The 25637-nt window shown below is 41.9% G+C and overlaps 1 protein-coding gene across 1 annotated transcript; it reads left to right on the forward strand.

The window, feature by feature from the left end:
- The first annotated feature begins 1308 nt into the window (after positions 1–1308).
- On the forward strand, positions 1309–24688 carry nap1l1 (nucleosome assembly protein 1-like 1). The gene is made up of 15 exons (XM_080887665.1): positions 1309–1427; positions 5381–5419; positions 6458–6546; positions 9282–9384; positions 11577–11718; positions 14049–14129; positions 14492–14620; positions 14775–14846; positions 14922–15061; positions 15537–15682; positions 15784–15803; positions 16290–16412; positions 16540–16572; positions 16659–16709; positions 22850–24688. The coding sequence occupies exons 2-15, from the start codon at positions 5403–5405 to the stop codon at positions 22886–22888; spliced, it is 1185 nt and encodes a 394-aa protein (XP_080743791.1). The 5' UTR covers positions 1309–1427; positions 5381–5402; the 3' UTR covers positions 22889–24688.
- The last annotated feature ends 949 nt before the right edge of the window (positions 24689–25637 follow it).

Genomic DNA, 25637 nt, shown 5'->3' on the forward strand with positions numbered 1-25637 from the left:
ATTTTCGCTTATATGGTGGGACATTGATGGACAGAATCACCACTCGACCTAACCCCACTAACTGCATGCCTTTAGACTGTGGGAGGAACCAGAGCACCCAGAGGGAGAACTCACACAGACAAAGGGGAACATGCAAACTCCACACAGGAAGGCCCTGGCCAGATGGTGGATTTGAACCCAGCACCTACTTGCTGCCAGGCAAGAGTGCTAACCATTGCTAACCATTACCTATCTCAGATTTTAAGTCCTCAATCTATAAAAAAAACTTTTTTGGGTGTGCTATTGTTCAGTGTAACAGCGGTGTACACACAGTTCATTTTTAAGCAAACCACCATAAAGTGTGAGTACGTTGTTGGGTCACCATGTAAGTAAAGTAAAAAGTAAGTAACATTTTATTTGCATAACACCTTTCAAGATAAAAACCACAAAGTGCTTCACAGAAAAGCTAAAACATAGCTAGAACAGCTGAAACACACATTAGCATTGAAGTCTGAGAGTTTTTATGACTAAAATAGATACCGCCAACAAAAGGTCCCAAAGTGTGGTTTGTTGTAGTCAAAGTGGCTGGGGATGCTGGTGAAGACATGGTGATTTTGATGCTAATAACAGGGGGAGCACGAATCTTGCTGGGGAAACTGAGAATGAAGATTATGGCAAAAGGACGAGCGTCACAACGTCCATGACGTCCGTGGCACCCAGACTCTGGAATAACCTCCCCGTTCATATTCGCACTGCCGAGTCTATCCAGTCTTTTAAATTACGTCTTAAAACTTATTTTTTTACTTTGGCTTTTGATTCTGTCTAGTTGGCTGTTTTAGCTTGTTGCGTTGTTACCTATTGTTTGTTGTCCTCTTCTATTGTTTGTTTTAACTGTCTCATGTTTTTATTGACAGTGAAGCACTATGGTCAACACTGTTGTTTTTAATATGTGCTATATAAATAAATTTTGATTTGATTTGATGATGAGTGTAATCAGTTCCCCAGGCAGTGATGATGAAGACGACTGCTTGCACGATGAAGGCAATGGAGCTGGTAGCTGCGATCATGACAATCGTGGTATAAGATAATGACTGGAAATGACATGGTGAAGAAGTTTAAGACGCTGATTAAGAGAGAGTTGTGACGATAATGAATGAATGAGGTGATGAAGAGCAGCAACCAGATGATTAGAAGACTATAAGGAGGACTGGAACGATGTTTCCTCATCCTCTGCTTTCCCCCCCTAGGGGCAACCTCACCGCCGCCCCTCCCATGCACAGCGTTGCCTCGGTGATTGCCGGTTTACGTGATGACGTCGGATGTATATGAGCGCAGGCGGCGGGATCTCTCTCCCTTTTACCGCCATCGGAGCGGAGTCTCTTTCTTCCCCGAGACCGCTTCACTGCGTAGCGCCGCTAACCAAACCAGCCTCCGGCTAGACAGCGAAGGTAAGAGACGGGAGTTGGGAATGGCTTCGGCGCTAACGCCCCAAACTTGGTCGTCGTCCCCGAAGTTGAATTTCAGTCCCACTGTATGAGCGAACGGTGGCAAGAGGGTGACAGCGCTGCTTTTGCTAATGCTAGTCAAGTCAGACAGTGGCAGCAGCCATTGAGACTGGCTCCACCATGATGTGTGTTAACGTTACACGCGATTTGGGAAAAAAAAAACAATAAAACAGCGTTTATGTTCGTCCGCTTCCACCGGACTGTTTGACCAGTCATTGCATTCGCAGAGAGGACAAAACGCTGGCTAAGTCCGGCACTTGTCGGCGTTTTTCGACATTTGTTGACACGTGTCTCCTTTCTTGTAATTTTGGACTTGACCTTATTTTTATTTTTGTGGAGGATGGGTGGGTGGAGATGGAGGGGGACGGGGGACTGTTCACGAGACTGAGCTTTACTGATAACGGCACGCGGCGTTTGGTTGAATTGGATAGTCGGTTCTATTACATAAGGGGAAGCTGGTTAAAACGTGGTGCTGGAGCGTTGACACCACTTCCTAACTGGCCCATATTTTCTAGTTACAGCACCGTGTCTGTCGAAGCTGTTCCTCCCACTTGCTCTCCCCGAGTAGTGCGCATCGAGCTAGCAGCACGCAAGCTAGCTTTAACTAGCAGCGCACACACAAGAGCTCTTTGATACTAGACTGAGGCAGGCCGGCTAAAGTTGGTCTGTACACTAGCCGGAGTCCGGCTTGTTTTATGTGGGTAAAATGAGTAAACGTTTCAAGAGGTTGGCTGCCAAATGAAGCCGAAATGTGGTTTCAGCAGGCAGGCATCCACCCGGGGCTTTTTGTTAGTCATGAATGGGTCAACATGACTTCAGCATGCAACACGTGGTCGCTGGGCAGGGATAGAAGAAATGGCTATCTTGAGTAAGGGTCTGTCTTTGGGCCAGTTTGATGTTTTTAGGAGAATGTTGCAATTAGTCTTCTCTAGGGAAGACGTAGGTGGGTTTAAGTTGTCTTTTTTTTCTTTTTTAATGGCAATTACACACCATACAAAGTGGGAGCAGCTTAAATCTTTTTTGTTCAAATGAATCGCCACATATAGCTCTGGAAGCGCTGATGTTGTTATCACTTTTCACAATGAAAAAACAAGTTGAGGTATTTTAGGGACTTAAACAATGAGGCATGCTGTTGATATTGACGCAGGTTGGCCTCGGCAATTTGATAGAAAATGCTCCAGGCTGGTATTATCCTGTGCGTAATATACCCAAGTCTTTGTTTCGTGCATTATAAGTCAACTACCCCAACTAAAAACACTGTCATCTCATTCTGCACAGTGGAAGTTTTTTTTTTCTTCTTTTTTTTGTCCTAAGAGCTTTCTCCAGTACTTATCAATAATTTGGAGAAATAGAGAGGTAGTAGGGACGGTGGGTGTCATCCTAGAGTAACAAAGCACATGTGCTTTTATTATTCCTAGACACTTTCAGATTTATTCATTTGTCAGTGTAAACTTAAAAAGTGAAAGCCTAAAAACGTTTCTTGCTATTCCAAAAGTGGCAGACTGCAGGTTTCATTTGAGAAATGGGATGTAATTAAAGTCACAAACCAGCCAACAAGGCAGGCTTCTCCCTAAATCAGTTATCCTCTGCAAGAGGGAAGAAACACATTATTGATCTGTCATGTGACTTTTCCAAACTAAAAGTGTCACATCAGCTCTGCAGCTGAATAATCTTGGCGTATCGGCTGAATATAGCCCACCTGAGATAAACAGTTATGATATGCTGCTTTGTTGAAATAATTTCCTTGCTCTGTTGAAAGACCTACATAGATTTTTGGTTTCGATTCTAATTTGTCAAAAGTTAAGTGTAATAGATTATAAGCTCCTGGGCTTTAGTTCTTGAAGCCCTGCAGCTGCTAGTGTTACAGGCTAACAAGGGACAGATTTGCCCCTGGGATGACAGTTGAATGTAGTTAATGAGTTGGGACAGCAGCAAGAACATGGCAGTCAGGAAAAGGATTATGGACCTTTTACCATCATCTGCACTCTGCTGAAATGCCGTCGTGTCATTCATGTGTTGCTAGGTCAGTGATGATTCATATAAAATGTGTCTTGTAACATTGTCATGATAAAGTAGTGGTAGTCAAAGTCCATTAGACTTTTAAAAAATTGAATAATTGTTTTTTTTTTCTTAATGGGGAAAAAAATACTTTGGCTCATGTGTTCCTCCATGGCACTCAGCTGCCTCTTCAGTGAGTCTCGGGTCCATCCTTTATGGGTTTTAGCAGCAATTGCATGCAAGTCTCATCCTAGAGCTGGTGGAGAACTGGTTCCTGTAGTGCTAAACCAAACTGTACCAGGCTACAGGAGTAGAAAAGGGACTGCTGTCAAGCAGCTAAACTCCCAGCTGGTGGAGTTGGAATATGTCTGTAGGGAGAGGCAACTGAATTGCATCAAGGACCCGCCACCCTAATCAGTCTCTCAGGGGAAGGTGGCCTTGGCTGAGTGGCAAGGGGGTGACTGACTAACAGCCAGGGTTGATCCCATGTAGACTGGGATGGGACTCTTAAAATAAGCATGTGATGGATTTAGACAAATCCTGAGTGTTTAATAAAAATTCTTTGGAAAAAGAAGTTAATTATTTATTTACTTAATTATTTGGGGATGGGCGTGTTATTAGAGATTAGTAAAGTTTATTTGAATATCGATCATAGCAGGTAATAGTAGCCACAGTGCTAAACAGACTGCTGTACTGATCGGCAAAGGACTAATGAGGGAAAGATGACATTCATATGCACTAAAGTCATTTTCAGTCTTTTGTTTTTAATCAGTGTGTGAATGCCTCATAAGGCTCTGGTTTGATCTTTCGTGAGATGCTGTCAGTGCTGTGTTGACTGCAGCCTAGGGTTCCTTTTATATGCATTTTTCATGCATTTCCTCTGGAGTGGAGGGTAGTGCTGTGTGTGCACTATTTTCAGGAGTAGCATTACTTATACAGCCAGTTTAGTTTCATTTGCATCAAAATGGTGAGGCTGCAGTTTTACATTTTTAAAATTATACAATAAAAACTATATCATTTTAGTTTTGTGGTAATAAGAAGGGAAAGGGACTTGATATGAAGTAACTCGAGTTTTTGTGGTTTATTATTAGCGTTCTCTAACAACATTGTGGGGCGCTTATTGCAGAAATTTTTCTATTTATTTTTTTTACTGTGGAGGTGCTCAGTAACATTCCAGTAGCTGTTTAACAACACAATGAAGGACTGTTAAATTTAAACCAGTATCTTTATATTAGCTTAGAAGTTGGTTGTAAACGGTGTTCAACAGAAATCTTAGTGTACTAATTAAAAACATGAATGCACATTAATATCCTCAATGCCCCCGCAGATACCTTTCCTTTCTGCAAGTTCTTAATATTAGTGGACATGCCAGGCTTTTTGTTTTTAAGTATATTACGTAAAATTGTTCAGAGTGGTGGTATTCACCCTTTAACTGCTTACTAGAAAAAGATGTGTAAAGGTAGAGATGAGGCTCAACAGACGGATGAACTACTGATAAGAGCCGCATTTTGGTTGTGGTCATTACTCCTGAACTTTCCACTGTGAGAACAGAAGTTGCATAACATAAAGTGTGCTCTAGCTCAATCATGCGTAACCTCATGCATGTGTCTTCGGTGCCCTCTGGTACTTATACAAATTGCACTACACCTTTGTGCGTATGAAATTTCTATTGTCATTAAATGATTTACTCTGGCTCTTGCAGCCAGTTTTTAAACTGAAACTAGTCATTTTGAGCAGGTTGTGTTAATAAGTTGCCATCTCCTAACCTGGTTAGGATGGATGCAGCTTTGCCTTTAGGCTGAACAATTTTGCAAAAAGCCTGTGTAGTGCACCCCTCTGGTAACAATAACATGTAATCCAGGATTTCTAAGCTAACTGGTTCTGTTCTTTCTTTCTAGCATCACTTGAGACTCGGTTAATATGGCAGACATCGACAAGTAAGTACATTATGTGGTGTTGATAACTAAAATTAAACATTGGGCCTCTATGTCAACTCGTTTTTTTTTTTTTTTCTTTTCTAAGTTGAAGGTGACATTTTTTGTGCTTATAAGGTAAACCTTAAATATACCAAAAGCAGAACCATGGAGAGGTCCAGATTAGTTGCGGTAAAGCCTGACAAAGGGTTTGCTGCAGGTGGGACACCTGTCAAAGCATCCACACCCCAGCCTTTTACTCTAAAATTCCTGTGTCGTTGTTGCAAAAGAGGCAGTGATTTATAGTTGCACACTCATTATGATATGAAATGGGACTTTTTAACATGAAGCCTACAGTAGTTGGACTTGTTTTTGGAGCCAGCTTCATGTGGTCATTGGAGGAACTGCAGTTTCTGGTACTGAGTTTTCAGATTCAGAAAGTGCCCCTCAGGTTAAATCTAAGGGTGCAGTGCAGTAGGAGCTCCTCCACACACCTCTCCAACACCTAGGGTTACTTTTTTTCCCCCTTTAAATGAGTGTTTTACAGGCCACCTTTAAAACATGTATGGCTCTGTAACAATGGCCCAATCGGATGGAAGCTGTCTCTTTGACTCTTAAATTCTTCCACTCTTGGGCATTGATTTTTCACAATAGTCTGCAGCCTGGTGGAAGGATGAGATGGGCTAGTGAAGCTGTGTTATGTTCGGTATTGAACTGTGATAGTGCTGCATCTTGAAGTTGGGCATCATGTTTCACTGCTTTGAGCAGCATCATGGGTAAAGGCAGACTCCAGTTTTGTTTACTAGTGAATTTTTAGAGCTGCACCGCATCACTGCTGGCCCTCACTCAGTATCAGGATGATCTTGGGCAAGGTGTGTCAGCATGGCAGTTGGCTCTTCATTGTTAGTCATGCTATTACTGCCACATGTGGCTGGCATAGTGGTCAGTGATCAGCCAAAAGATGGCAGGAGTGTTTGGCCAATCTTAAATGTTCCTTCATAAGTACTGCTTTGTTTTGGCTAACATTTCCACCCTCTGTCCTTCCCCTCTCTCCTTGAGCAGCAAAGATCAGGCTGAGATGGACCCAGCAGATATGGAGGATGTTGAGGAAGTGGAAGAGGAGGAGACGGGAGAAGATGAAAACAGCAAAGGTAAGGCAGTCTCAGTATACTTACAGTCTAGAGTTGAATTGCGCATATTCTGTGGTTTAGGTGAAATGTAGAAGTGGGGGAATGTGGGGTCACATGTGCCCCCCCTCAAAAAAAGCTATTTAGCCAGTGCCAAAGGAATATCAATAGCCAAGTGATAACATTGAGAAGATGGCAATTCAAACACTCAGTATCAGTGGGTGAACAAAGTGGCACATAAACTTGAATACAGCATAATAGACTTAACAGTTGAGAGCTGGGAGCACTGATCCGTTTTATTTTGGGATCTCGATGCTGTTTATGTATTCTTTGATCCTCAATGGTTCTGACGACTCCTCACATATTGGCCTACTCCCGGCTTATTGTGGCTAGATATAGATTGCTGCTTGGGCCTATCTTTTTATAGCTAGTTTGAGCAGTGTTTTAAAAGCCAGACTTGAAAGAAGACTGATTCTGGCTGCCTACGTCTGATCTGTCACAGTGGCCACACTTTAAGGAAGTCTGTACACAAGACCTAGAAGTTGGGGGAGGATTATAAATGCATGAGTAATACATGGTTGCAGCCTGCTGGCGTTAACATGCAGTGTAGACCCTCATTAAGAAATCTTTTGAGATTTCACACATGAGGGCTGTTGTGGAACACCTGTAACTTGGGAATCACAAGCTCTGAACATTTGAGATTTTTAACTGATGTTTGAGATGAATGTAAATCTATTAATTACATGAAGCACCCCACGCCCTGCAGATACTCCTCTGCTTTATTGTAGGGTTTCAGTAATGCTGTAGCGTCAGTTGCACAGGTACTGTGGTGTAGTACAGTTTCTGTAGTGTGTGGATGCACTATAGAGCAGTTCCTGTGGTTGGTAGATTTGGTAATGATTAAAAACAAGTTTTTATTGCTGGTTGTGTAGTAGCGGCACCTTGGTTGAAATTCAGTTACTACTACAGTTGTGCGATATGACCAAAATCTCATCTCCCGATATAAAACATCTGTCGTCCGATAACGATATAAATCACAAAAATGTAACATTTTCTGTAAATTCTGTGAATCTCGGGCAGCTCGACTTGCGTGAAGTGTTTCCAGCTGCGCGTAGCTGGAGTCGAGTGTTTTAGCCGATGCATGAAACGATACATTTTTAGACATGAGTTGTAACGACGCCGTTTTCTTTGAGTATTTATTACACGGCGTGCTGCGGGGAGAAGCCTGTTCTAACGTTTGAGTCTAAGGTTTATTTTTTAGCACCTGGCGGCTCTTTTTTACTTCTCATCCGTAAACATTCTGCATCTTTCACGTGATTCAGTTTATTTTGAAAAGTCTCAACAGGATCTTGAGCTTTATTGTGAAAGGTTTATGTGGAAAATAAACAAGCGGACACGCGATGGTGTTACCGTCGTTGTTGCATCGACGATGCATAAAAACAGGCGCTTGTCCATCTGTGTGGTTATATTAAATATAAGAGAAAGAGAGAACTTTAAGAAATGAATATAGCCACTACAGGGACATCAGAACCATGAAAAAACATTACCGTAAACAGTTTATTTTGCAACACCACGAAACAAACGATAGCGTAAAATGAAACGATAGATGTTTTTATATCGTCATCCGATATATATCGTTATATCGAGCAGCCCTACCTACAGTCGTTCCAGTAAGCTGAGCCGATAGACTTTGACTTGAGGTTTTGTTTTTTGTTTTTTTTGGTGTCAGTTTAACAACATGGGCAGTTATAGTTGCTCAACTTGCCCCTGCATTTACATAACTTGAGGAATGTGCTACAGCTGCTAGTTAACTTAATTCTGACAGTGCTGCAAATGGGTTTTAACATAATTCAAATCCCCCTCAGTGACCCGGTTTAAGTGTGTATAGCTTTAAAACCTCAAATGTAACAGTTGAAGACTACAGGGGGATCAGTTTGTAAAGGTGTAGTGATGCTTCTCTAAAACAATCTAATGTGGTGGTTTACACACAGCTCAGTGGTTCAGTTTCAGTCAGAGACACAAATCCACTTTCAGGTTTCTTCAGAAAGGTTATCCAGGGTTAAACTATACCAAATAAAAACATGTGGCGCTGCCTGCTGTGGTGACCCCTTGTCACAAGGGGAGCAACATTTGTTTTGTCACTTCATAACAGCCCCCTTCTTGTGTTTTTGGTCTACTACAGAATTCTACATTAAAGCATCTGCTTAAGGAGCTGATTTTGTCTAAATTCAGAGAAGCTTATTTATTTGACTCGGTGCAGCATCCCAGACAGCTCGCTGATTTTTGGCTTGTAACACAAGGAAAATGTCCAGGATGTGCCAGCAGAGAAAAGTGACTTCCAGTCTTTTTAATCTTCTCACCTGCCAGCAGCAATCTGACTGAGCTTTGATAGGTGTGAGCAATGTGTCAGACACTTGGGTTGTACCATCTGTCACCTGTCTGGCTGCACAAAGAGCACTCTTTGACTGCTGAGCATATATGTATATGCAACATTCATAATGCACATAACCAGACATCAACCTCTGTTTCCACACTTTAAAGCATACAACAAGCAAAGTACTTAAGAGCACTCCACCGAGCAGTGATGGAATGGTTACAAAAACAATCGTGAAATTGTTATTGTGCAGCTCCTGATTTGGGTTTCAATTATAAATCAGTATATTTGAGTGTAGTTTTAAGTGAATCCCGCTCAACATCAGTTCTGAGATGATGCTCAAGTTCTGCTCATAGATTTCTTTTCACTGTATGTTTCTCTTCAGCTCGTCAGCTGACTGTCCAGATGATGCAGAATCCACAGATCCTGGCTGCGCTGCAGGAGAGGCTGGATGGTTTGAATGGCTCACCATCAGGGTACATGGAGAGGTGAGGGATGGCTCATTTGTCTTGCCTGAGCAGCACACAGGCAGCTCTGAATTGAGAATAATGTACAGACTTTGTTTTTGTTTTTATATTAAGGTTTTTATGCAAGAGTGGTATTCACTAAATTTTGTTCAGTAGATCCTGCTTTTTTTTTTTTTTTTTTTAAGTCTGGCTGTTGGCAACTGTTGCTGTGGGCTTTCCATCAGTTACAGCAATCACGTCCTTGCAAATAGACAATCAAAAACATCCACCTACAATCTACATGCTTCAGCATACTGATGAGTATCTGAAATGGTGACGACACCTTGTTGAGTAGAAATGCAAATGACTTTGAAGTTGAGGTCAACACCAACGGTGCAGTCAAAACCAGCGAGTCATGAGTTGATGAGCATCTACCGGTGTGACACTACATGGCTCAAGAAATACAACCGGGTTTCAGTGTGAAGCAGGTGGGCTTCTTACATTGAAGTGGGAAGCCTCAGCCCCTGGCGAGGTCAGCTATTATCGTCTCGGATGCGATGAAGGAAGAACGCATGTTGAGTTTCAAACATCACTTTGTAAGGACAGCTGGTTTTAAATTGGGTATGCTGAGGCACATAAAGGTGAGATGTATGGTAATAGGAAAACCCATTTAATGTCTTACAGACCACTTCCAGACTGTAGGCAGTGAAACATTAAACAGAAGTTCAAACAAGACAAAATTGTCTGTTCGTTTTAAAATGCAAAATCCAAAGTCTAGCTCTGCTTTCTCAGTGTAAGTGGCTGTGAGCACCTGGTGTCCTTCATAAAACAGCATACCAGAGAGCCTTTAAAATAAATGCATACAATGATGTTGTGGAAAAAGGACAGTGGGGCACCGCATTTCAGGGCATAGTACTGGCATCAGTTGTAAATAATGAGGGCTGCTTTAGTGGGCGAATAGCTGCACAAAGACTTTATTTTGTGTAGTCACTTGAGTTAACATGGATCAATTTGTTGCCTGAGTCCAGGAAATGTAATCGCAGCTGACGTGAGTCATAGTTAAAACGAAAACAATCCAAGTGGAGGAGATACTTTTAACAAAAACCACACTGAAGGATGCTTGCTGAAACGGCGACAGTTCAGTCAGTGGTTGGGGCTTCTGAGATGCTAGGTTGTGAGCGTCGCTGTGCATCTTGGCTACAGGGCTGAGCCACCCACTGCTCCTCTCTTCAGCAAAACCATCAGCAAGCAGCTCTTTAATCAACATGTCAAGTGTTTGGCAGTCACCACCAAACTCACCGGTTGCATCCCAGCACTTGGGACTCAAACACGCATTCCCCTGCCAGACTAGTGCAGGCATCTCTAATTTACCACACTGCAGAGAAACTTGACTGGGTGCAGTCTCTCTGCACTTCTGAGTCTGGTTAACTGATCATTCAACAGATTCTAAAGATGTAATTAGGATGTTAAAGTTGCAGGGTGTCCAAATGGGACCGCAGAGATGTGCACCTTCAAAAGCAGAAACATGGGGTCTGATGTGAAAGAACAAGCAGAAAGAGCAGATTTGCATTACAGGAGAATTTATTCCACCATCAGATAAATGCACTATATTGAAAGCTAGCTGAATGGAATCGGTAGCATCCTACAAAATAAGTCTGCGATGAGTTGGAAATGAGAAGCATGGATGTGATGAAATGGTTTCATATTCATTTCAGTTTGCGTTTTAAAAATATAAACTGTCTGTCATTAAAAGCAAACATGGAAGTGACCTTGTAAGACATGAGGAGGAACCCCTCTCTCATCTACAGCAAGACCCAGGCCACAAGTTCCCCAAGTGTCCACCAAGTAAATCTGCAAAAGAAACCGACGCTGGTGTTAAATGAAGCAAATCTGAATAAAAGCAGTTCTCAGCATAGTTTTTTTTTTTTTACTGTTTTTAAAATGTTTTCTTGGAAGGCCATCCTGACTCACTATGGATCCTCTGGGGAGAGTATGTCTGCACTTTGTTGCCATTCTCTAAAGCTCTCTGCAGATTAACTTCTGAAGAGGGGGCCGCTCTTTGCCTCAATCACTTTTTCCCCCCTGTGACTTAAATTTTTTTTGTAAGGGCTAGAAAACGAATGACAATCAAGTATATATATATTTATACTTACATTTTTTTATTTGGAGTTTAAATATTACTTTTCAATAACCAGGATTGTCCTCATGTCTTCTGTTCATGTGTCCTCCCTCAGTTTACCAAAGGTCGTAAAGAGACGTGTCAATGCTCTCAAGAACCTGCAGGTCAAATGTGCCCACATTGAAGCGAAGTTCTACGAGGAAGTACATGAGCTGGAAAGAAAGTATGCTGCCCTCTACCAGCCCCTCTTCGACAAAGTATGTTTTTGGTCTTGTGTATACTTTGTAAAGAAGTCATGGTTTGTCACCACAAAGTAAAACTTACTGCGTATTATGTGTTCCAGTGTGATGCAGCCACTCTTTAGTCACTCACAGTAAGACCAGAAGCCTAATTTTGTATGGCTCTTTCCTTTACAGAGACTTAGGACATAAATGACAATTTAAAAACTCTTTTTAGAATGTATTTATTTATTTTTGTTTTTTTGAAGAACTGTTGAATCACAAATTCTGCTCTTCAGAAGAAACTCTCATAAGCCTACAGGTTGCATATACATTTACCTAAACATTGATTAAATACAAGAATCTGCTGAGCGCTTCCTGAGGGCCAAAGCGCTCGATTTGAACAAGACTTGCAGCTCTCACGTTGTAACTGGACATGAGTAGGTTTAGACCTGCATTGATACTGATGTGTTTGACGCTTTCTCCTTGAGCATCATTTGTCTCGAGTGCACACTTTCTTGAATCTGTGAAGCTACATCAGGATTTAGAAGCAGCTCAGGGAACTTGGAGCTTGCATAGAAAACGTATGGCTCTGGTCTGCTGTTTGAGCACACTCCATGTGTGTCAGTGTATCTATAGTAACCATAGCTCTTTCATCATTCTTCCATCTGTGGTGGAGCCAAGAAAGCAGCTTTTCTCAGATATGCTGCAAACCTTTGATAATCTGGGACCAGAATTTTTCTGGGAAATGAAATGAGTTGTTTTCTCAACTATAAAAATAGTTCCTCTTAAATGTTAACTGATAGTCAAGTAAATGCTTTAAGCTGACTTGTGTTGAAAGGTTTGCTTTGTGTTGCATCAGAAGGTGATGAAAGAAGAGGTTGTAAAAAGCCCCTTTATGGATTTGGATCACACTGTTGTACTGCGTGTAACATAAGTGCACGATCTAGGGCTGCTCGATTATGGCAAAAATGATAATCACGATTATTTTCACTGAAATTGAGATCACGATTATTTGACGATATTTATTTAACCCTTTAAGACCTACTATAGAACCAAGTCCACCAGAGCTTATATTATTTTTATTTATTTTTTTTACATGCTGTAGTGCCATTTGTGGGAGCATTTCAAGTTGCTATACATCAATACAACTGTTATAGCCCATATTTTAATAATATGTCTGCATTAAGTCCATAGTAAATTACATAAATTGCAAAAAAGTGCAATAAACTAAAAAAAATTGAAAATCGCTTTTGTTTTGTTTACATATATTTCTACTTGGAGAAATTTAAGAGGTTTATCCCTCAAAACTTTAAATACAATAAAGTTGCAAAAAATAGTTTCCCACCACGGGAAATTTACTTTGAGTGTCTTCATAGTTTTATTTTGGAGATACAGCAATTTTTATATACTGCAGGAAAAACAAAAAACAATCCTATGATGCAAATTTGCAAAGAAAACAGCAGGTGCATCATTTCACTGTGGGAAGTGTTACGAACAGCTGATAGGAACGGCAAAGCCTGTTTCTGGAATATTATGTTTTTGTTCCTGCAAGAGCTTTTTATGCAGTTTTTGCAAAGCTATATGTGGAACGAAACTGTGACCGAGGACAAGCTGATGGCATAAGATGTAAGTACAACTCCTCCGGTTTCATATGCAAAACAAATCATTGCGCTAGCTTACACAGTTCAGGTTCTACAGGGATTTAAAAATAGTTACGCAAAACGGAGCGTGCTGCTCTGACCGGCTTTAAAGGGTTAACAATGACTTTAAAAAAATAATATAAAATAGTGTGCAACACCACTGAAGTTTTTTTTTTTTTTTTTTTAACTCTTTTCAACCAACGGCAGTCACTCTCCAAATAACTTCTGCTTAGCTTTCCGAGCTTCCCTCGGGTCCTCTTAATCAGCGGTCTCCACCCTTTTTTGCGCCACGGACGGTTTATGCCCGACAATATTTTCACGGACCGGCCTTTAAGGTGTCGCGGATAAATGAGGGAGGGGCTAATAATCGGCTCAGTCATTTTTAATGATCGTTAAAAGCCCAGATCGTAATCGTGATTAAAATTCGATTAATTGGGCAGCCCTAGCACGATCCTTCACCTTTGCAGTGAGGACTGCTTTCAAGCTGCTGTTCTGGGTGTTTCTGATGTCACTAATGCAGTGTTAAAGGCACCTTTTCCTGTAAAGTAACACTGTTTGAAATGACTACTTTGCCATTTGAATCCAGAGATCGCTTGTTCTCATACAACTCACAGAATGCAGGATTTGTTTATTTTGTAAGAACTGATTTGCTGTGGTATAACTTGCAGTATAAAATAAATGCATGTGTAAATATGTAATTCAGATGGTTCTCTCGTTTCCTCACAGAGAAGTGACATAGTGAAAGCAGCTTATGAGCCCACAGATGAGGAATGTGAATGGAAAGCGGATGAAGAGGAAGAGCTGACGGTACGTAAGCAGGGACAAATGACAAATACACCTGCATGCTTACTGTACAAATACTTGGCTTTCTGCATTTTTCTGCTTTCACATTTCATACGTGGACCAAATTGTCTTCCCAAAGTGACAGCACAGCATCCAACCATCACTGATTTCAGACAACTGCTTTTCAGAGTGGATTAAATCTGTACTATGGTGCTGCATGTGAAGCTAGGTTTTTTTTTTGTTTGTTTTTTGTTTTTAACATCCCCTTTTGGTCATTACTGTTCAGTGCTGTGTGGTTGTATATGTGGACGGGGCATAAAATGTTTTGGTTTGTTTATTCACCAAACACACATACAAATACTTAAAAGAAAACCTCTTTTAACCAGGATGAGATGAAGGAGAAGGCCAAGTTGGAGGAAGAGAAGAAGGATGAGGAAAAAGAAGACCCCAAAGGCATTCCTGAATTCTGGTTAACGGTTTTCAAAAATGTGGATCTGCTCAGTGACATGCTGCAGGTATGTTTACGCACACAGAAAATGGGTCACAGACAGCGACTACTTCTCTAATTCAATAATCAGGGTTTGCTTCCACCTCCTGGCCAATAGCTGTATAGGCTGGCTCGTGTGGTTTTCTGTGTTTGCTTCTAAACCACTTCTTCCCTCCCCTCAGGAACATGATGAACCCATCCTTAAGCATTTACAAGACATTAAAGTAAAATTCTCAGATCCAGGACAGCCAATGGTAAGTGTGCTTCTCATACTTTAAATGGCTAAAACCAGTCTGACTGTTTGCTCATCAGCCTCTTGTGTTCACCAGAGCTTCACATTAGAGTTCCAGTTTGAGCCAAACGACTTCTTCACAAACACAGTGTTGACAAAAACCTACAAGATGAGGTCAGAGCCCGATGAGAACGACCCCTTCTCCTTCGATGGGCCAGAGATCATGAGCTGCACAGGGTGAGTGTCGGCGATTCTTTTTTTTCTTTTCAGGTTTTTGTTTTCTAAGCAACTTTTGATGCACATAATGAAATGCTGCCAAAGAGCTTATCATTTCTTCAGTTTTGCACCTCAGCTGTCACAGGCTGATGGAGTGGTGCTGTTGAGTGGGCAACGTGGCAGCTTGTGAACTGACATAGGACTTTGAAAGTCATACCATAGGTGCACCGACCAAATATCTGAGATGAGTCTGAACTCTGTGACCTCGAGGTCACAATTTATAAATCAAATGTATACCAAACTCGTATTAACTCGTATTAACTTGGAGGTTGTGGGTGAGCACTGGTGGCCACCAGTATTGCTCTCCAACCAGAGAGGCAGAGGATAATTGAAAGTCCTTACTGGATAATTCGTACATCCCAGATGTTTTTTAGATTTGACACTTCAAATGCTGCCTCCTGACCTTGTTTCCATTGCTCCTTGTTTTTGACAACAGCTGCACGATTGAATGGACAAAGGGCAAGAACGTCACATTGAAAACAATCAAAAAGAAACAAAAGCACAAGGGCCGTGGCACGGTCAGGACGGTCACCAAAACGGTCCCCAACGACTCCTTTTTCAACTTCTTCACCCCACCAGAGGGTAAGAGTGACATGGCAGAGAAGTTGACCGTTGCTATACAGAGTTTGCTCCAGTCTGAGTTTGTTTGCATTGTTTCATTTTGATCTGTGCTTTCTTTGCAGTCCCAGAAAATGGCGAGTTGGTAAGTTGGTGCTTTTACACACCATTTCACCTGGGATGTCTTTTGATATTAACTTGAACTTCTTTATATGAGACGCACACTTCCATTAACCTCAAACATCATGTAGTGACTTAAAAACATGATTTGGTGACCCAGATAAGTAACTACAGTCAAGGTTGCCAGAGGGGCTGGTCTGTGAATCTTAATATTGAGTAATACTAGAAGCAAAGCCACTACAGCTTGGCAACAAACTGTTTTCTCAACTTTTGATTTTGACAAAATTCAAATTTTATCACACACTAACTCCAGCTGCATCTTGGCACATCTTAAAGGCAAACCTTAGTGCCTGACAGGCCAGAGGATTTGTAATCAGTTTTGTACCCATTCTTCCCTCCAAGGAGGAAACGCACTTCAGATGCCATTTGTATAGAAATGCTGAATCAGGGGCAGCTCTGGTTGCTTTCTCACTTTGTTCAGGAAATGCATGAATAAACTGTCTGATTTCAGGATGAGGATTCGGAAGCCATTCTGGCTGCTGACTTTGAAATTGGCCACTTCATCCGCGAACGTATCGTACCCCGAGCGGTGCTGTATTTCACAGGAGAGGCCATAGAGGATGATGACGATGATGTGAGTGTGGGCATTTGATATCTTGGGTGGGGTTACAAAGTGATTGAGTTGTAAGAATTAATTCAACTTAGATAAGCATTTTAATTTGGCATGATCCTGGCTCTTAACAAATGTTTTTCTTTTACAGTATGATGAAGAGGGAGAGGAGGCAGATGATGAGGTAAAACCACCAAAAAACTACCACAGGCCACTAAAGCTTACATTTTGGAAGTTGTAGACTGAAGTTGCCCTGTGCTGTGTGTTCAGGAAGGTGAAGAGGAGGCTGACGAGGAGAACGACCCCGACTATGATCCCAAGGTGAGAGAACATGTCTGTAAAGATCTCTGGTGCTGTGAGAAAAGACCTTACTCAGCAGTTCTCAACTTTGATGGCTCAGGATTTTCTTACTTAAGGCGATGGATAGCTTCACGAGTCACTGCGTTCAGAATCTTTCTGCATAATTTTCTGTCACCTGAGGATCCTGAGCTGCAGGTGGAGAACAGCTGATTTCAACATACAGAATACATACTGTCAACAAATGCATCTCATTTTACACCAGCTTTAATTTGCTTCAGCTTCTGTTCTGTTGTGACCTTGGTTTGGTTCTCTGGTTAAGACAGAAAATGCATCCAGTTGATATTTTGTCTTTTCAGCGCTCCATTTTCCGCTTGACTTTTACAAGTTGTTGAAATTTGAATGCTGCATGTTGTTGTTGTTAAAGCTAAAGTAACACAGATACAGTATGCCAGAAACAAAAGGACACAAGGAAAAAAAAGTCCTTCAAGTTTGTACAGAATTTTAGCCAATAGGCTTTCTGCCACATTTGGACACGATTTTACCTCATTTTATGGTAACTGCCCAGAAACGTATCAAAATCTATCTGCCAGTAAGCAATTTATCTTCATTCATTTATCTTTACTTCATCACCTAATGAACAAATTCATCTGGAAACCACGTCAATCTTAGTCTAAACCAGGGGTCGGCAACCCTAGGCACGGCACGCGAAGGGTTTACTGATGGCACGACCATAGCTGGACTGGCCAGATTTTTGGTGGAGGCCAGCAGGTGGATGAGGGAAGGAGAGGCAGGAGGAGGAGAGACCCGAGGCGGCCGCCGGTCTGAGTGTCAGGTGAACTGAAATTATGACCTGCAGTCTATCTTGGTCAGATATAAACCAAGTTTAGGTGCAGTTTATTTTTGTTGTGCTGACTTTTTACAGTCAGTTACAATAACTCGTACTGCGTGCTAGCTAGCATGATGGAGTTTCTATACAGCTGGGTGGGTGCTGTGATGTTACTGATAGTGAACTTTATTTTATTCATAAGGTTAGTTAGTAGAGTTGCCAACCGTCCCGTAAAAAGACAGAATCGTCCTGCATTCAGAGAAATTATTACGCGTTTCGTGTTGAGCTGAGAAGAGACGCAGTTTGTCCCGGACTTCAGCTACAATGAAAAAGACACAAAGCTGGATTTATTCTGTCGTTACGCTTCAGCTGCTTCTTCTCTCATTCTCTCTCATGAATGAGTTGAAGTTATGAGCTGTTTCTGAGAGCTAAATAACACCAGGATCCTTTTCTAAGTAGCTGACAGCTGGTAACTGTGCAGGGGCGGATCTAGGAAAGTTTTGCCAGGGGGCCAAGGAGGGCATTAACAGGGAAAGGGGGGCACAAAGAAATACTTTCTTATTCTCATTTAAAATGTCTCGCTGTTATTAAATAATTATCTGAAGCTTACAACCAAAGTGTTTATCTGATGTAAAATGTATAGAAATCATACATATACCAACAAGACTGTACATCACTGTCACAGCAGCATTTGCTTTCATTCAAAGGCTTTATGGCTTTAATACCTGGTGGGCCGGTCTTTAGTCAAGCCTGGGCTGTGTTTTTTGTCCCAGTCCAGCCCTGAGCACGACACGCAGTGAATTAATCTGAGAAGGTGCATCAAAAAATAAATGGCTGGGCCAGCGGTGCACATCGCAAATTAGCTCGCATAGACACATTAGTTGTGTCGCTTCTTAATGATGGTATCATAGCTAACAACCCCAACTACCAGATTCAACTTGTATTTGGCTAAAAATAACTTAGAGGGACGTTGTTAGCTTTCCACATTCCGACACTTCAAAAGCTTCAGGAGCTGTCCACTCAGCACAGCATCAGCACCATGGAAATACACGGATACATCCGTAGACTCGAGACCCAATGCATTTTTGGGACTTTCAGGCGTTTGGACCAATGTTTTCTTTTCTGAACAAACCAGAAATCTTTAATGAGCAGCTGGATTTGTCTCGCATTAACTGGCTGAGGTAATGCCAGTTAATGCAACATCGAAGCAGCTGGAATCCACAGCTGTGCGTGTTCATGGAGCTGCATGTTCACCTGCTGGTCTTCAGAACATTGCAGAGGCCTTATTGACAGTATTTGGCTCTACATATCTGTGTGAGCAGATTTTCTCTCACATGAGTGTCCTCAGGTAGCTGTCCGCTGGACACCCGGAGACCTGTGTGTCTGAGTGGGAGACCAGAGATCACATTAACATGTCTCTGTATTAACAAACATGCCAAATTGGCCCAGTTTATTTTTCTTGTTGTTGTGAGGAGACCATAAATAGCGTTTGTATTTTCTGTTGTACAGTTCATTTGCTGTTATGGATAAAAAGTGTCTTTGTTTTTATTGTGTAACTTCATAGAGTGTTATTAAATTTATTCTTAATGCAATCATATGGCACACTGACTTCTGAGGAATTTTTAAATGGCACTCGCCATCAGAAAGGTTGCCGACCCCTGGTCTAAACCTTAGACTGGATATAAAACATTAATTTAAGTCACAAATGACTGCAATATTAAAGTCATCAATCAAGTTAAAGTAGGTGCTTTTCTCCCCCCTCACCCAGAGCTGCCGAGGCTGCCTACGTCCCAGGATTCCAAATTTACTGTAACCTGAACACACCAGCTGTGTTTATTGTGACAGTCCAATTACTACTATGTATCTTTACTACATTATGGTTACTCAGCAGGTTACTCAATGAGCCAGACCACTTTGTAAAGTATTGTGACTGAGAGCCAGGGGTCCTTCATCACCTGTCAGCAAACATTCACTGCATTAGAAATAAACTTGAAAATGCATGGAATGTAAAGACAACATTATACAGTATTTATCAGTTTAACATTGCTTGAACCACCCGTCATGGTCAGCAGCTTTTAATGGGCCAGAAATTCTGTGCCCATCTTTAACCATTTGAATAGAAGTGGGCATGCACACACCAAATGAAGTGCAAATCTGATGAGATTTGGCCTAGTCCCCCCGAGACACAAAATAACAGGTTGTCTCCTGCGGGGCTCTTTGTTCACTGAGATTCTCTGCATCCTTCTTGATGAAGGTAATGCAGCTGGAAAAAACTGAGTAAACAAAAGCACTGGAAACGGCAGCAAGATGCATGAACGTCTGTGATCAATGGACTCAAAGTGTCCTTTTGTAGGTAGTCATATTTGTACGGTTGGGTTTTTGAGGGGTTACCTGCATGACCTTGCGTGTTGACTCATTTGGCCTGAGACTAGTAACTTTGAATTACACCAAACTGAAGAAGCTGAGTTTGACACCACAGCATGTAAACAAGCATGAGCTCTGCTGCTGCTTTGCTCAACTAAAACATCTGACATTCTGTATTCTGCGAGTTTGGCTTTTTCTTTTTTTTCCTCCTATTCATTGATGTGTCTTCATCACCTGTCACTTTGGCATATTTTGTCAGCTACTCTTTAAATTTTTCCTCACTAGGTTTAAGTGGTGACTGTAGAAAAATAACCCTATCCTGGTAGGTACAGCTCATTAATTGTCAGTTTTTCCACCATCACACCCCCACCACCCTCCACCCCCACACCTTTTGATTTTGGGTTATGGCTTTTCCATCTTTGTCTCTCTCCACCCTTCCTCGGCTGCTGTGTTAACACTATCCTAACTCACTGGTTTGGCTTTTTTATTTTTTCTTTCATGAAGTTTAACCCATATTAGAGCTCTGCATTTGCACCTGTATCATTTCTGTATGTTGAAGCGAGCCCAACCTTCTTTGTTTTGTCCCCACCATGTTGAACTCTTCCCATGCACAAACACAGGCTAGTTCATCAGGGTGATGATTTGTTTGGCAAAAATGTCCTTTTTGTTTATGTGTGAGTTCCCATTTAAATGTCATTGGTCTGTTCGTCCATGAACGTCCTTTGTTTTCCTTCATGACCTCTGTTCATCTACATGCCCCCAATACAGGGCTGCTGTGATGTCTTAATGTCTGGTTAAATGGCTCTCAAATGTCCCCAAAAGTGCTTTTAATTCTAAAGGGCCTGTTACGATCCATTAGAAACTGGAGTTCTGGTAGTATATGGAGAAAGAAGCTCAGATGCTGCAGCAGTGGTGTTGGTTACAGACAGGGCATTCGTTTTTTGAATGTGTACTTTGAGTCGCTCATTAAAAGCCACATGTGTTGAACGGTGGCAGCAACGACCTCACTCTGTAGTAATGTGTGTGGCATCAAGCCTTGAACAGCTGCAGCGTGCCATCATCACCTCTGCAAGTGTGTAATGTCCAAGGATGTCCCACCCTGAGTGTGCCGGGGGCTTAATGATCCTCTGTGTGGTTTTAAACCTTAAGTTGCCCCAGTGTTTCATTTATTTGGCAGCTAATTGATTTGATCTGAAGTCCTTGAGTTTATGTTTAAAGTGTCGACATTTGTTATTTTGAAAGGGCTAATGGAAAATGGGCTCCTATGGCAGATGTTTGGGTCTCTCCCAAGTTTGTACTGTGGATACGGAGTCCCATTATTCAACTTTGCTGGTTTAAAAAAAAATATACCCCAGCCATTGTTAATTTAATTAACCAGCGGAGATTCTGAAGCTAAATTTTCAGTCACTGAATCTCTGGCAGTTAGCTGGTTGGATGTTGGTATATCAGCCTCTAATCAACAAGTTACACAGAAATGTCTGATTTCTTTTTTTTGTTTTAGTGAACAATCATTATTATTTTGTCCTCCACAGGACTCATTATGAGATTATCTCACACAGTGATGGAGGCCTCGAAACTCCAGTATTTGTCTGCATTTGTTGAAGATTACTGAGCGAGTTTCTTTCCTCACCATAAGTCAAACTGAGGACAGCAGATTGTTCTGTTGACACACCCCATCAAGAAGATCCACCAGCTCGTCTTAAAATGAGATCTATCATGTCGTTAATGTTTCAGAGAGATCTGAAAGTTGTCATTTCCTAAGGCACCAAGATACATTTCGGCGTTCTCAAACGGCAACATTTAAGTCTCAGAAAAATGAGCAAACTGTTTATCTCATGAGGAATTACCTTTACCTGTCATTCCTGGTTGCTCAGAATGCATCAAGTAGACGAGTAGAAATGTGTTTACTGGATGAATGTGCTGATAAATGGAACAGAATAATCCTTTAATCCTTTGGCACAGCTGACAATAAGAGAATCAAAGTGTATTCTATGATGTTGGAAACCCTTCACACTGATTTCTGAAGTGCTTAGTAACATGCGAGTGCTGAAAGATGTCTGAGGGTGCTTTAAGAGTTGCATAAGATTGACATGCTCCTGGTAGATGCCAACTAATGTGCGTTAAAGCAGGAACCGTAATATTGCTGAAACTAGCATGTTAGGCTGGCATGTTGGGGATGCTGGCAGCTGATGGTTTTTGTGCAGTAGAGGCTGGTGGGTGGGGAAGTGGTCCTTACTCAGACATGAGCGCACAGCCCCCTGAAGTTTCCCAGTCACGACTGCAGTAAAGTAAAAATGACAGGAACCTCCTAGCTGTGTAAAAGAAACTTGCAATACCTACAGCTCGCTCAGGGCACTATAAAACTCCAAGCCATCCACATCGGGCTTTATTTTATCCATTTAAGCACTTTATCTCCCTCACACCTGTGGTCAGCTTAGCTTTCATCATGAGTGCTCTTACACTTACACTCCAGAAGAAAAACTTGAAATGGCCATCTAAGGTTTGTCACTATTTTGCCTCATGCTGATACAAAGACATATGGGGAAAGATTTATATGAAGCACTTAAAGGTCACAAGTTGCATATGATAATTAGAAAAAAATGTTAGCTTAGCAGAGCCAGCCTACTGCTAAGCTAACCTGCTGCTGGAGCTTCCCACGGGAGTGCACTCGATCCTCTGAAAGTCATGTCACTTTCAAATGGTCTCACCAGCACCCTAAAGAATCCCTGGCCTGATGTTTATTTGCATCAATACTGTTTAACAAAAAGTATTTTCATACTGCTGTCTGTCTAATGTGAATGTGTCAGTCATCACATCCTTGTCATTTCTGTTGCATTTAAAAATAGCTGAGGTGAGAAGTTTGAGTTTGTAGCTGCTTGAGTGGTGGAGTGGCGTGACTGCGTACGTGCCGTTTGAATGAGTCCGTATGGAGCGGCCTTCATCTTAACACCCACCATCCTGTTTCTTACAGAAGGATGCAGCCCCCCCAGCTGAGTGCAAGCAGCAGTGAAGCCTGACCCGGCTGCCTCGAGGATCAACTGCACTGTAACAGCTTCTCAAAAGAAGAAATATATAAATAAAAAAAATAAAAAAATAGTTACTTACCGCCTTATAATGTTTTGTATTTTTCTTGGTAGAGAACTTGGAGAAAAAAAGGTTTCAAGATTTTTGTTACAAAAACTCATGGTAATATACTGGGAGCAGTGTGGCTCGATATACATAGTATTTTACTAGACCTGTTTTCCCCTCTCTTCCTTCTCTGTACAATAGTTAGACTGCAGGAAGATAACCTCCCTCAAAAAGCATGAACTTGTTTCTTCACTGCTAAACTAGTTTGGGTTCTTGTGAAGTCTTTTGTTGTATTTGCTCTTAGACAACAGCTGTGGTTTAGACTGGCATTGCGGCGACACCAATCTATATATCCTCTCCTCCAAGCTAAATTCCAGGTTGTCCCAGTGATTTATTTTAGCTTTTGTTTTCTAAACTCTTAGCGGGGACTTGAGCACTTAAAAGAGAACTCACAAAGCACTGTAGCATTTCCAGACAGGATGGATGTGTTAGCTGCACCTGAGTGTCCAGTCCAGTTTATTCTGTGGGATCCACAGTTGCCACCCCCTCACCTGACTTTTCTTTTTCCCACTCCCCCACAACTTCTTTGGGAATTCCTGTGCCACCTGTGCTCCACTGCTTTCCGCTTAAACATTCCGGTAAACGGACTGGCTGGCCCCATTAGTGAACCTCTTAAAGAGTCTGCCATTCTTCCTCCGGACGGACTGTTAAAATGATATCAAAACTGACGTTTGCAGTGACTTCTTCGCTCCTGTGGCTCTCTACAGCCGACTCTCGAACATTCCTTATCTTAAGAAAACTCTGGAAGGTGGGGTGAGACAGTTTGTCAGGATGGCGTAGTAACCTCACGCTTCAGGCTCCTCGAAGGCTCGCAGTAGTGTGGCTGTCGTCTTTTTCTATAGCACTTTGTTACTTGTGTGGTGTACCAGTGGTGTCCTGTCCAATTATTCAATGTGAGCAGCCCTTTGACTCCTCCCACCCCATACCTGGGGGGATGTGAGAGGGGGTGCTGCTGTAGCCCCGCTCTGCAGAGTTCAAGTTGTGCTATTTGGTTTAAAGTGCATTACCGTTGTTGTCGAGGGAGGCACACTAGTCCCATTCAGGGAAGCTTTATAGGAACAGTGTTGGGCAGATGTAGCACGGTGGATGACAAGGGGAGGGGTGGAGTGTCAAGATTGGGCTCACCTCACTTTTTCCCTCTTCGGTTTGTTCACCCCCATCATGTAACCAATTCATGTCGCATGTGAACCTGAGCCCAGTAGCTGAGGTCACGGTTCATTTTTATCACTGTGAAAGAAATGGGGGAGTGTGATAAGGCCATTGTGTTGGCTCATGACCCACCACCCTGCCCACCCAAACCTGCTTCCTTTGTTACCCAGAATGCCTTGGAAAAGGTTGTCGGAGCAATACTTAAAGCCAGGAGAGGAACTGAAATGTAACAGCAGCCTTGCTCCCCCCAGTCCTTTAGCGTCTCCCCCCCCCCCCCCCTTTCTCTCCCCTCGGTTGTGAGAACAGCCATCTGTTGGTTGTCATTGGGGCATCATCATGTCCACTGTGGAGATCCAGGGTACTTGGCATTTTGCAGGGAGTGTCCAGATCATGTTCATTGGAAATGGACTGACTGGATTTCTGTGGGGGCGTCCTTCTGAGCAGCTGTTGTCAAGGCAAAATGCTATGCTACAAAATACTAATGTACTCAATAACTGTACGTGTATGTTCATGAATAAATTGGTTAAACATGTATGTGATGGCTGACTTTTTCTCTCTCTCCTCCCCATCAAGTTTTTGTTTGTGTTGATGTGACAGATTGAAATATTCTACAATGCTTTGCTTGTTATCACCCGGAAACTACAGCATGGTTATTAGGTTGCCATCAAAGTATATTTGCATGCCCTGACACTTATTTTTAAACTTGTAGTCGTGCATCATAAAATATCACAAATGGTCCTGACAAAGTGTTGTGTTTAAAATAAGCGTTCCAATTTAAACTGTCTTATGCACGTGAGTCGGCTTCATTTACTGCCTTGAATATACCTGTTCTTTGGGAAAGTGACTTGTATTTCCTTCATTTATCCTGTTAAAGTCTCATTGACATGAAAAAATGTCTTTTGTCAAAACAGATTTGGCCAAGAGTGTCAGAAATTCTGAATAACAAATATCACAGCAGTTTTATAAATGTCATTTAAGGGACCAAAAAAGAACTGGACTGGTTATAATGAAGCCATCATACTTGAAAAGCAGGTGATTTCTTTGTGTTATAAATAACCCACTCATTATGATTACCAAGAAAACACACTGAATAAAAAAAAAAAAAACACAAGCCCCAGAAATTACTTTTCAAACTACACTGGGAATGTGGCCTATGAAGTGCTTGTTCCAGCAGATGGCGCAGTTGTGCAACATTTGAAACCATGTCCCCCGGGGAGTGCGGTTTGTAATAGAAACTGAACATGAGCACACAGAACCCCACACAAGAACCAAAAGGTCAATTGAATGGAGAGTGAAGGGCAGCAGTAGTGATGCAAATGAAAACTGAGTGCATGTAAAGCAGGCTGGTGCTTACTGTCACTGTGATTCACTTGGAGGGCAGTGAATCTGAATGACTGACTACAATAATTTGCCTGCGTTTCAGTCTAGGCGGTGTTACAGTGTTTATGCATGAAGGCGAAATCTCAGCTCTGCGCAGTGCA

Source organism: Rhamphochromis sp. 'chilingali' (assembly GCF_963969265.1).
Source record: "Rhamphochromis sp. 'chilingali' genome assembly, chromosome: 7".
Lineage (NCBI taxonomy): Eukaryota > Metazoa > Chordata > Actinopteri > Cichliformes > Cichlidae > Rhamphochromis > Rhamphochromis sp. 'chilingali'.

Bases quoted from the DNA above. Each gene is read 5' to 3' on its own strand.
- nap1l1 (XM_080887665.1), top strand. The intron at 15,683-15,783 runs GTAAGAGTGACA...CTTTCTTTGCAG, and splicing joins CTTCTTCACCCCACCAGAGG to TCCCAGAAAATGGCGAGTTG. The intron at 16,413-16,539 runs GTGAGTGTGGGC...TTTCTTTTACAG, and splicing joins TAGAGGATGATGACGATGAT to TATGATGAAGAGGGAGAGGA.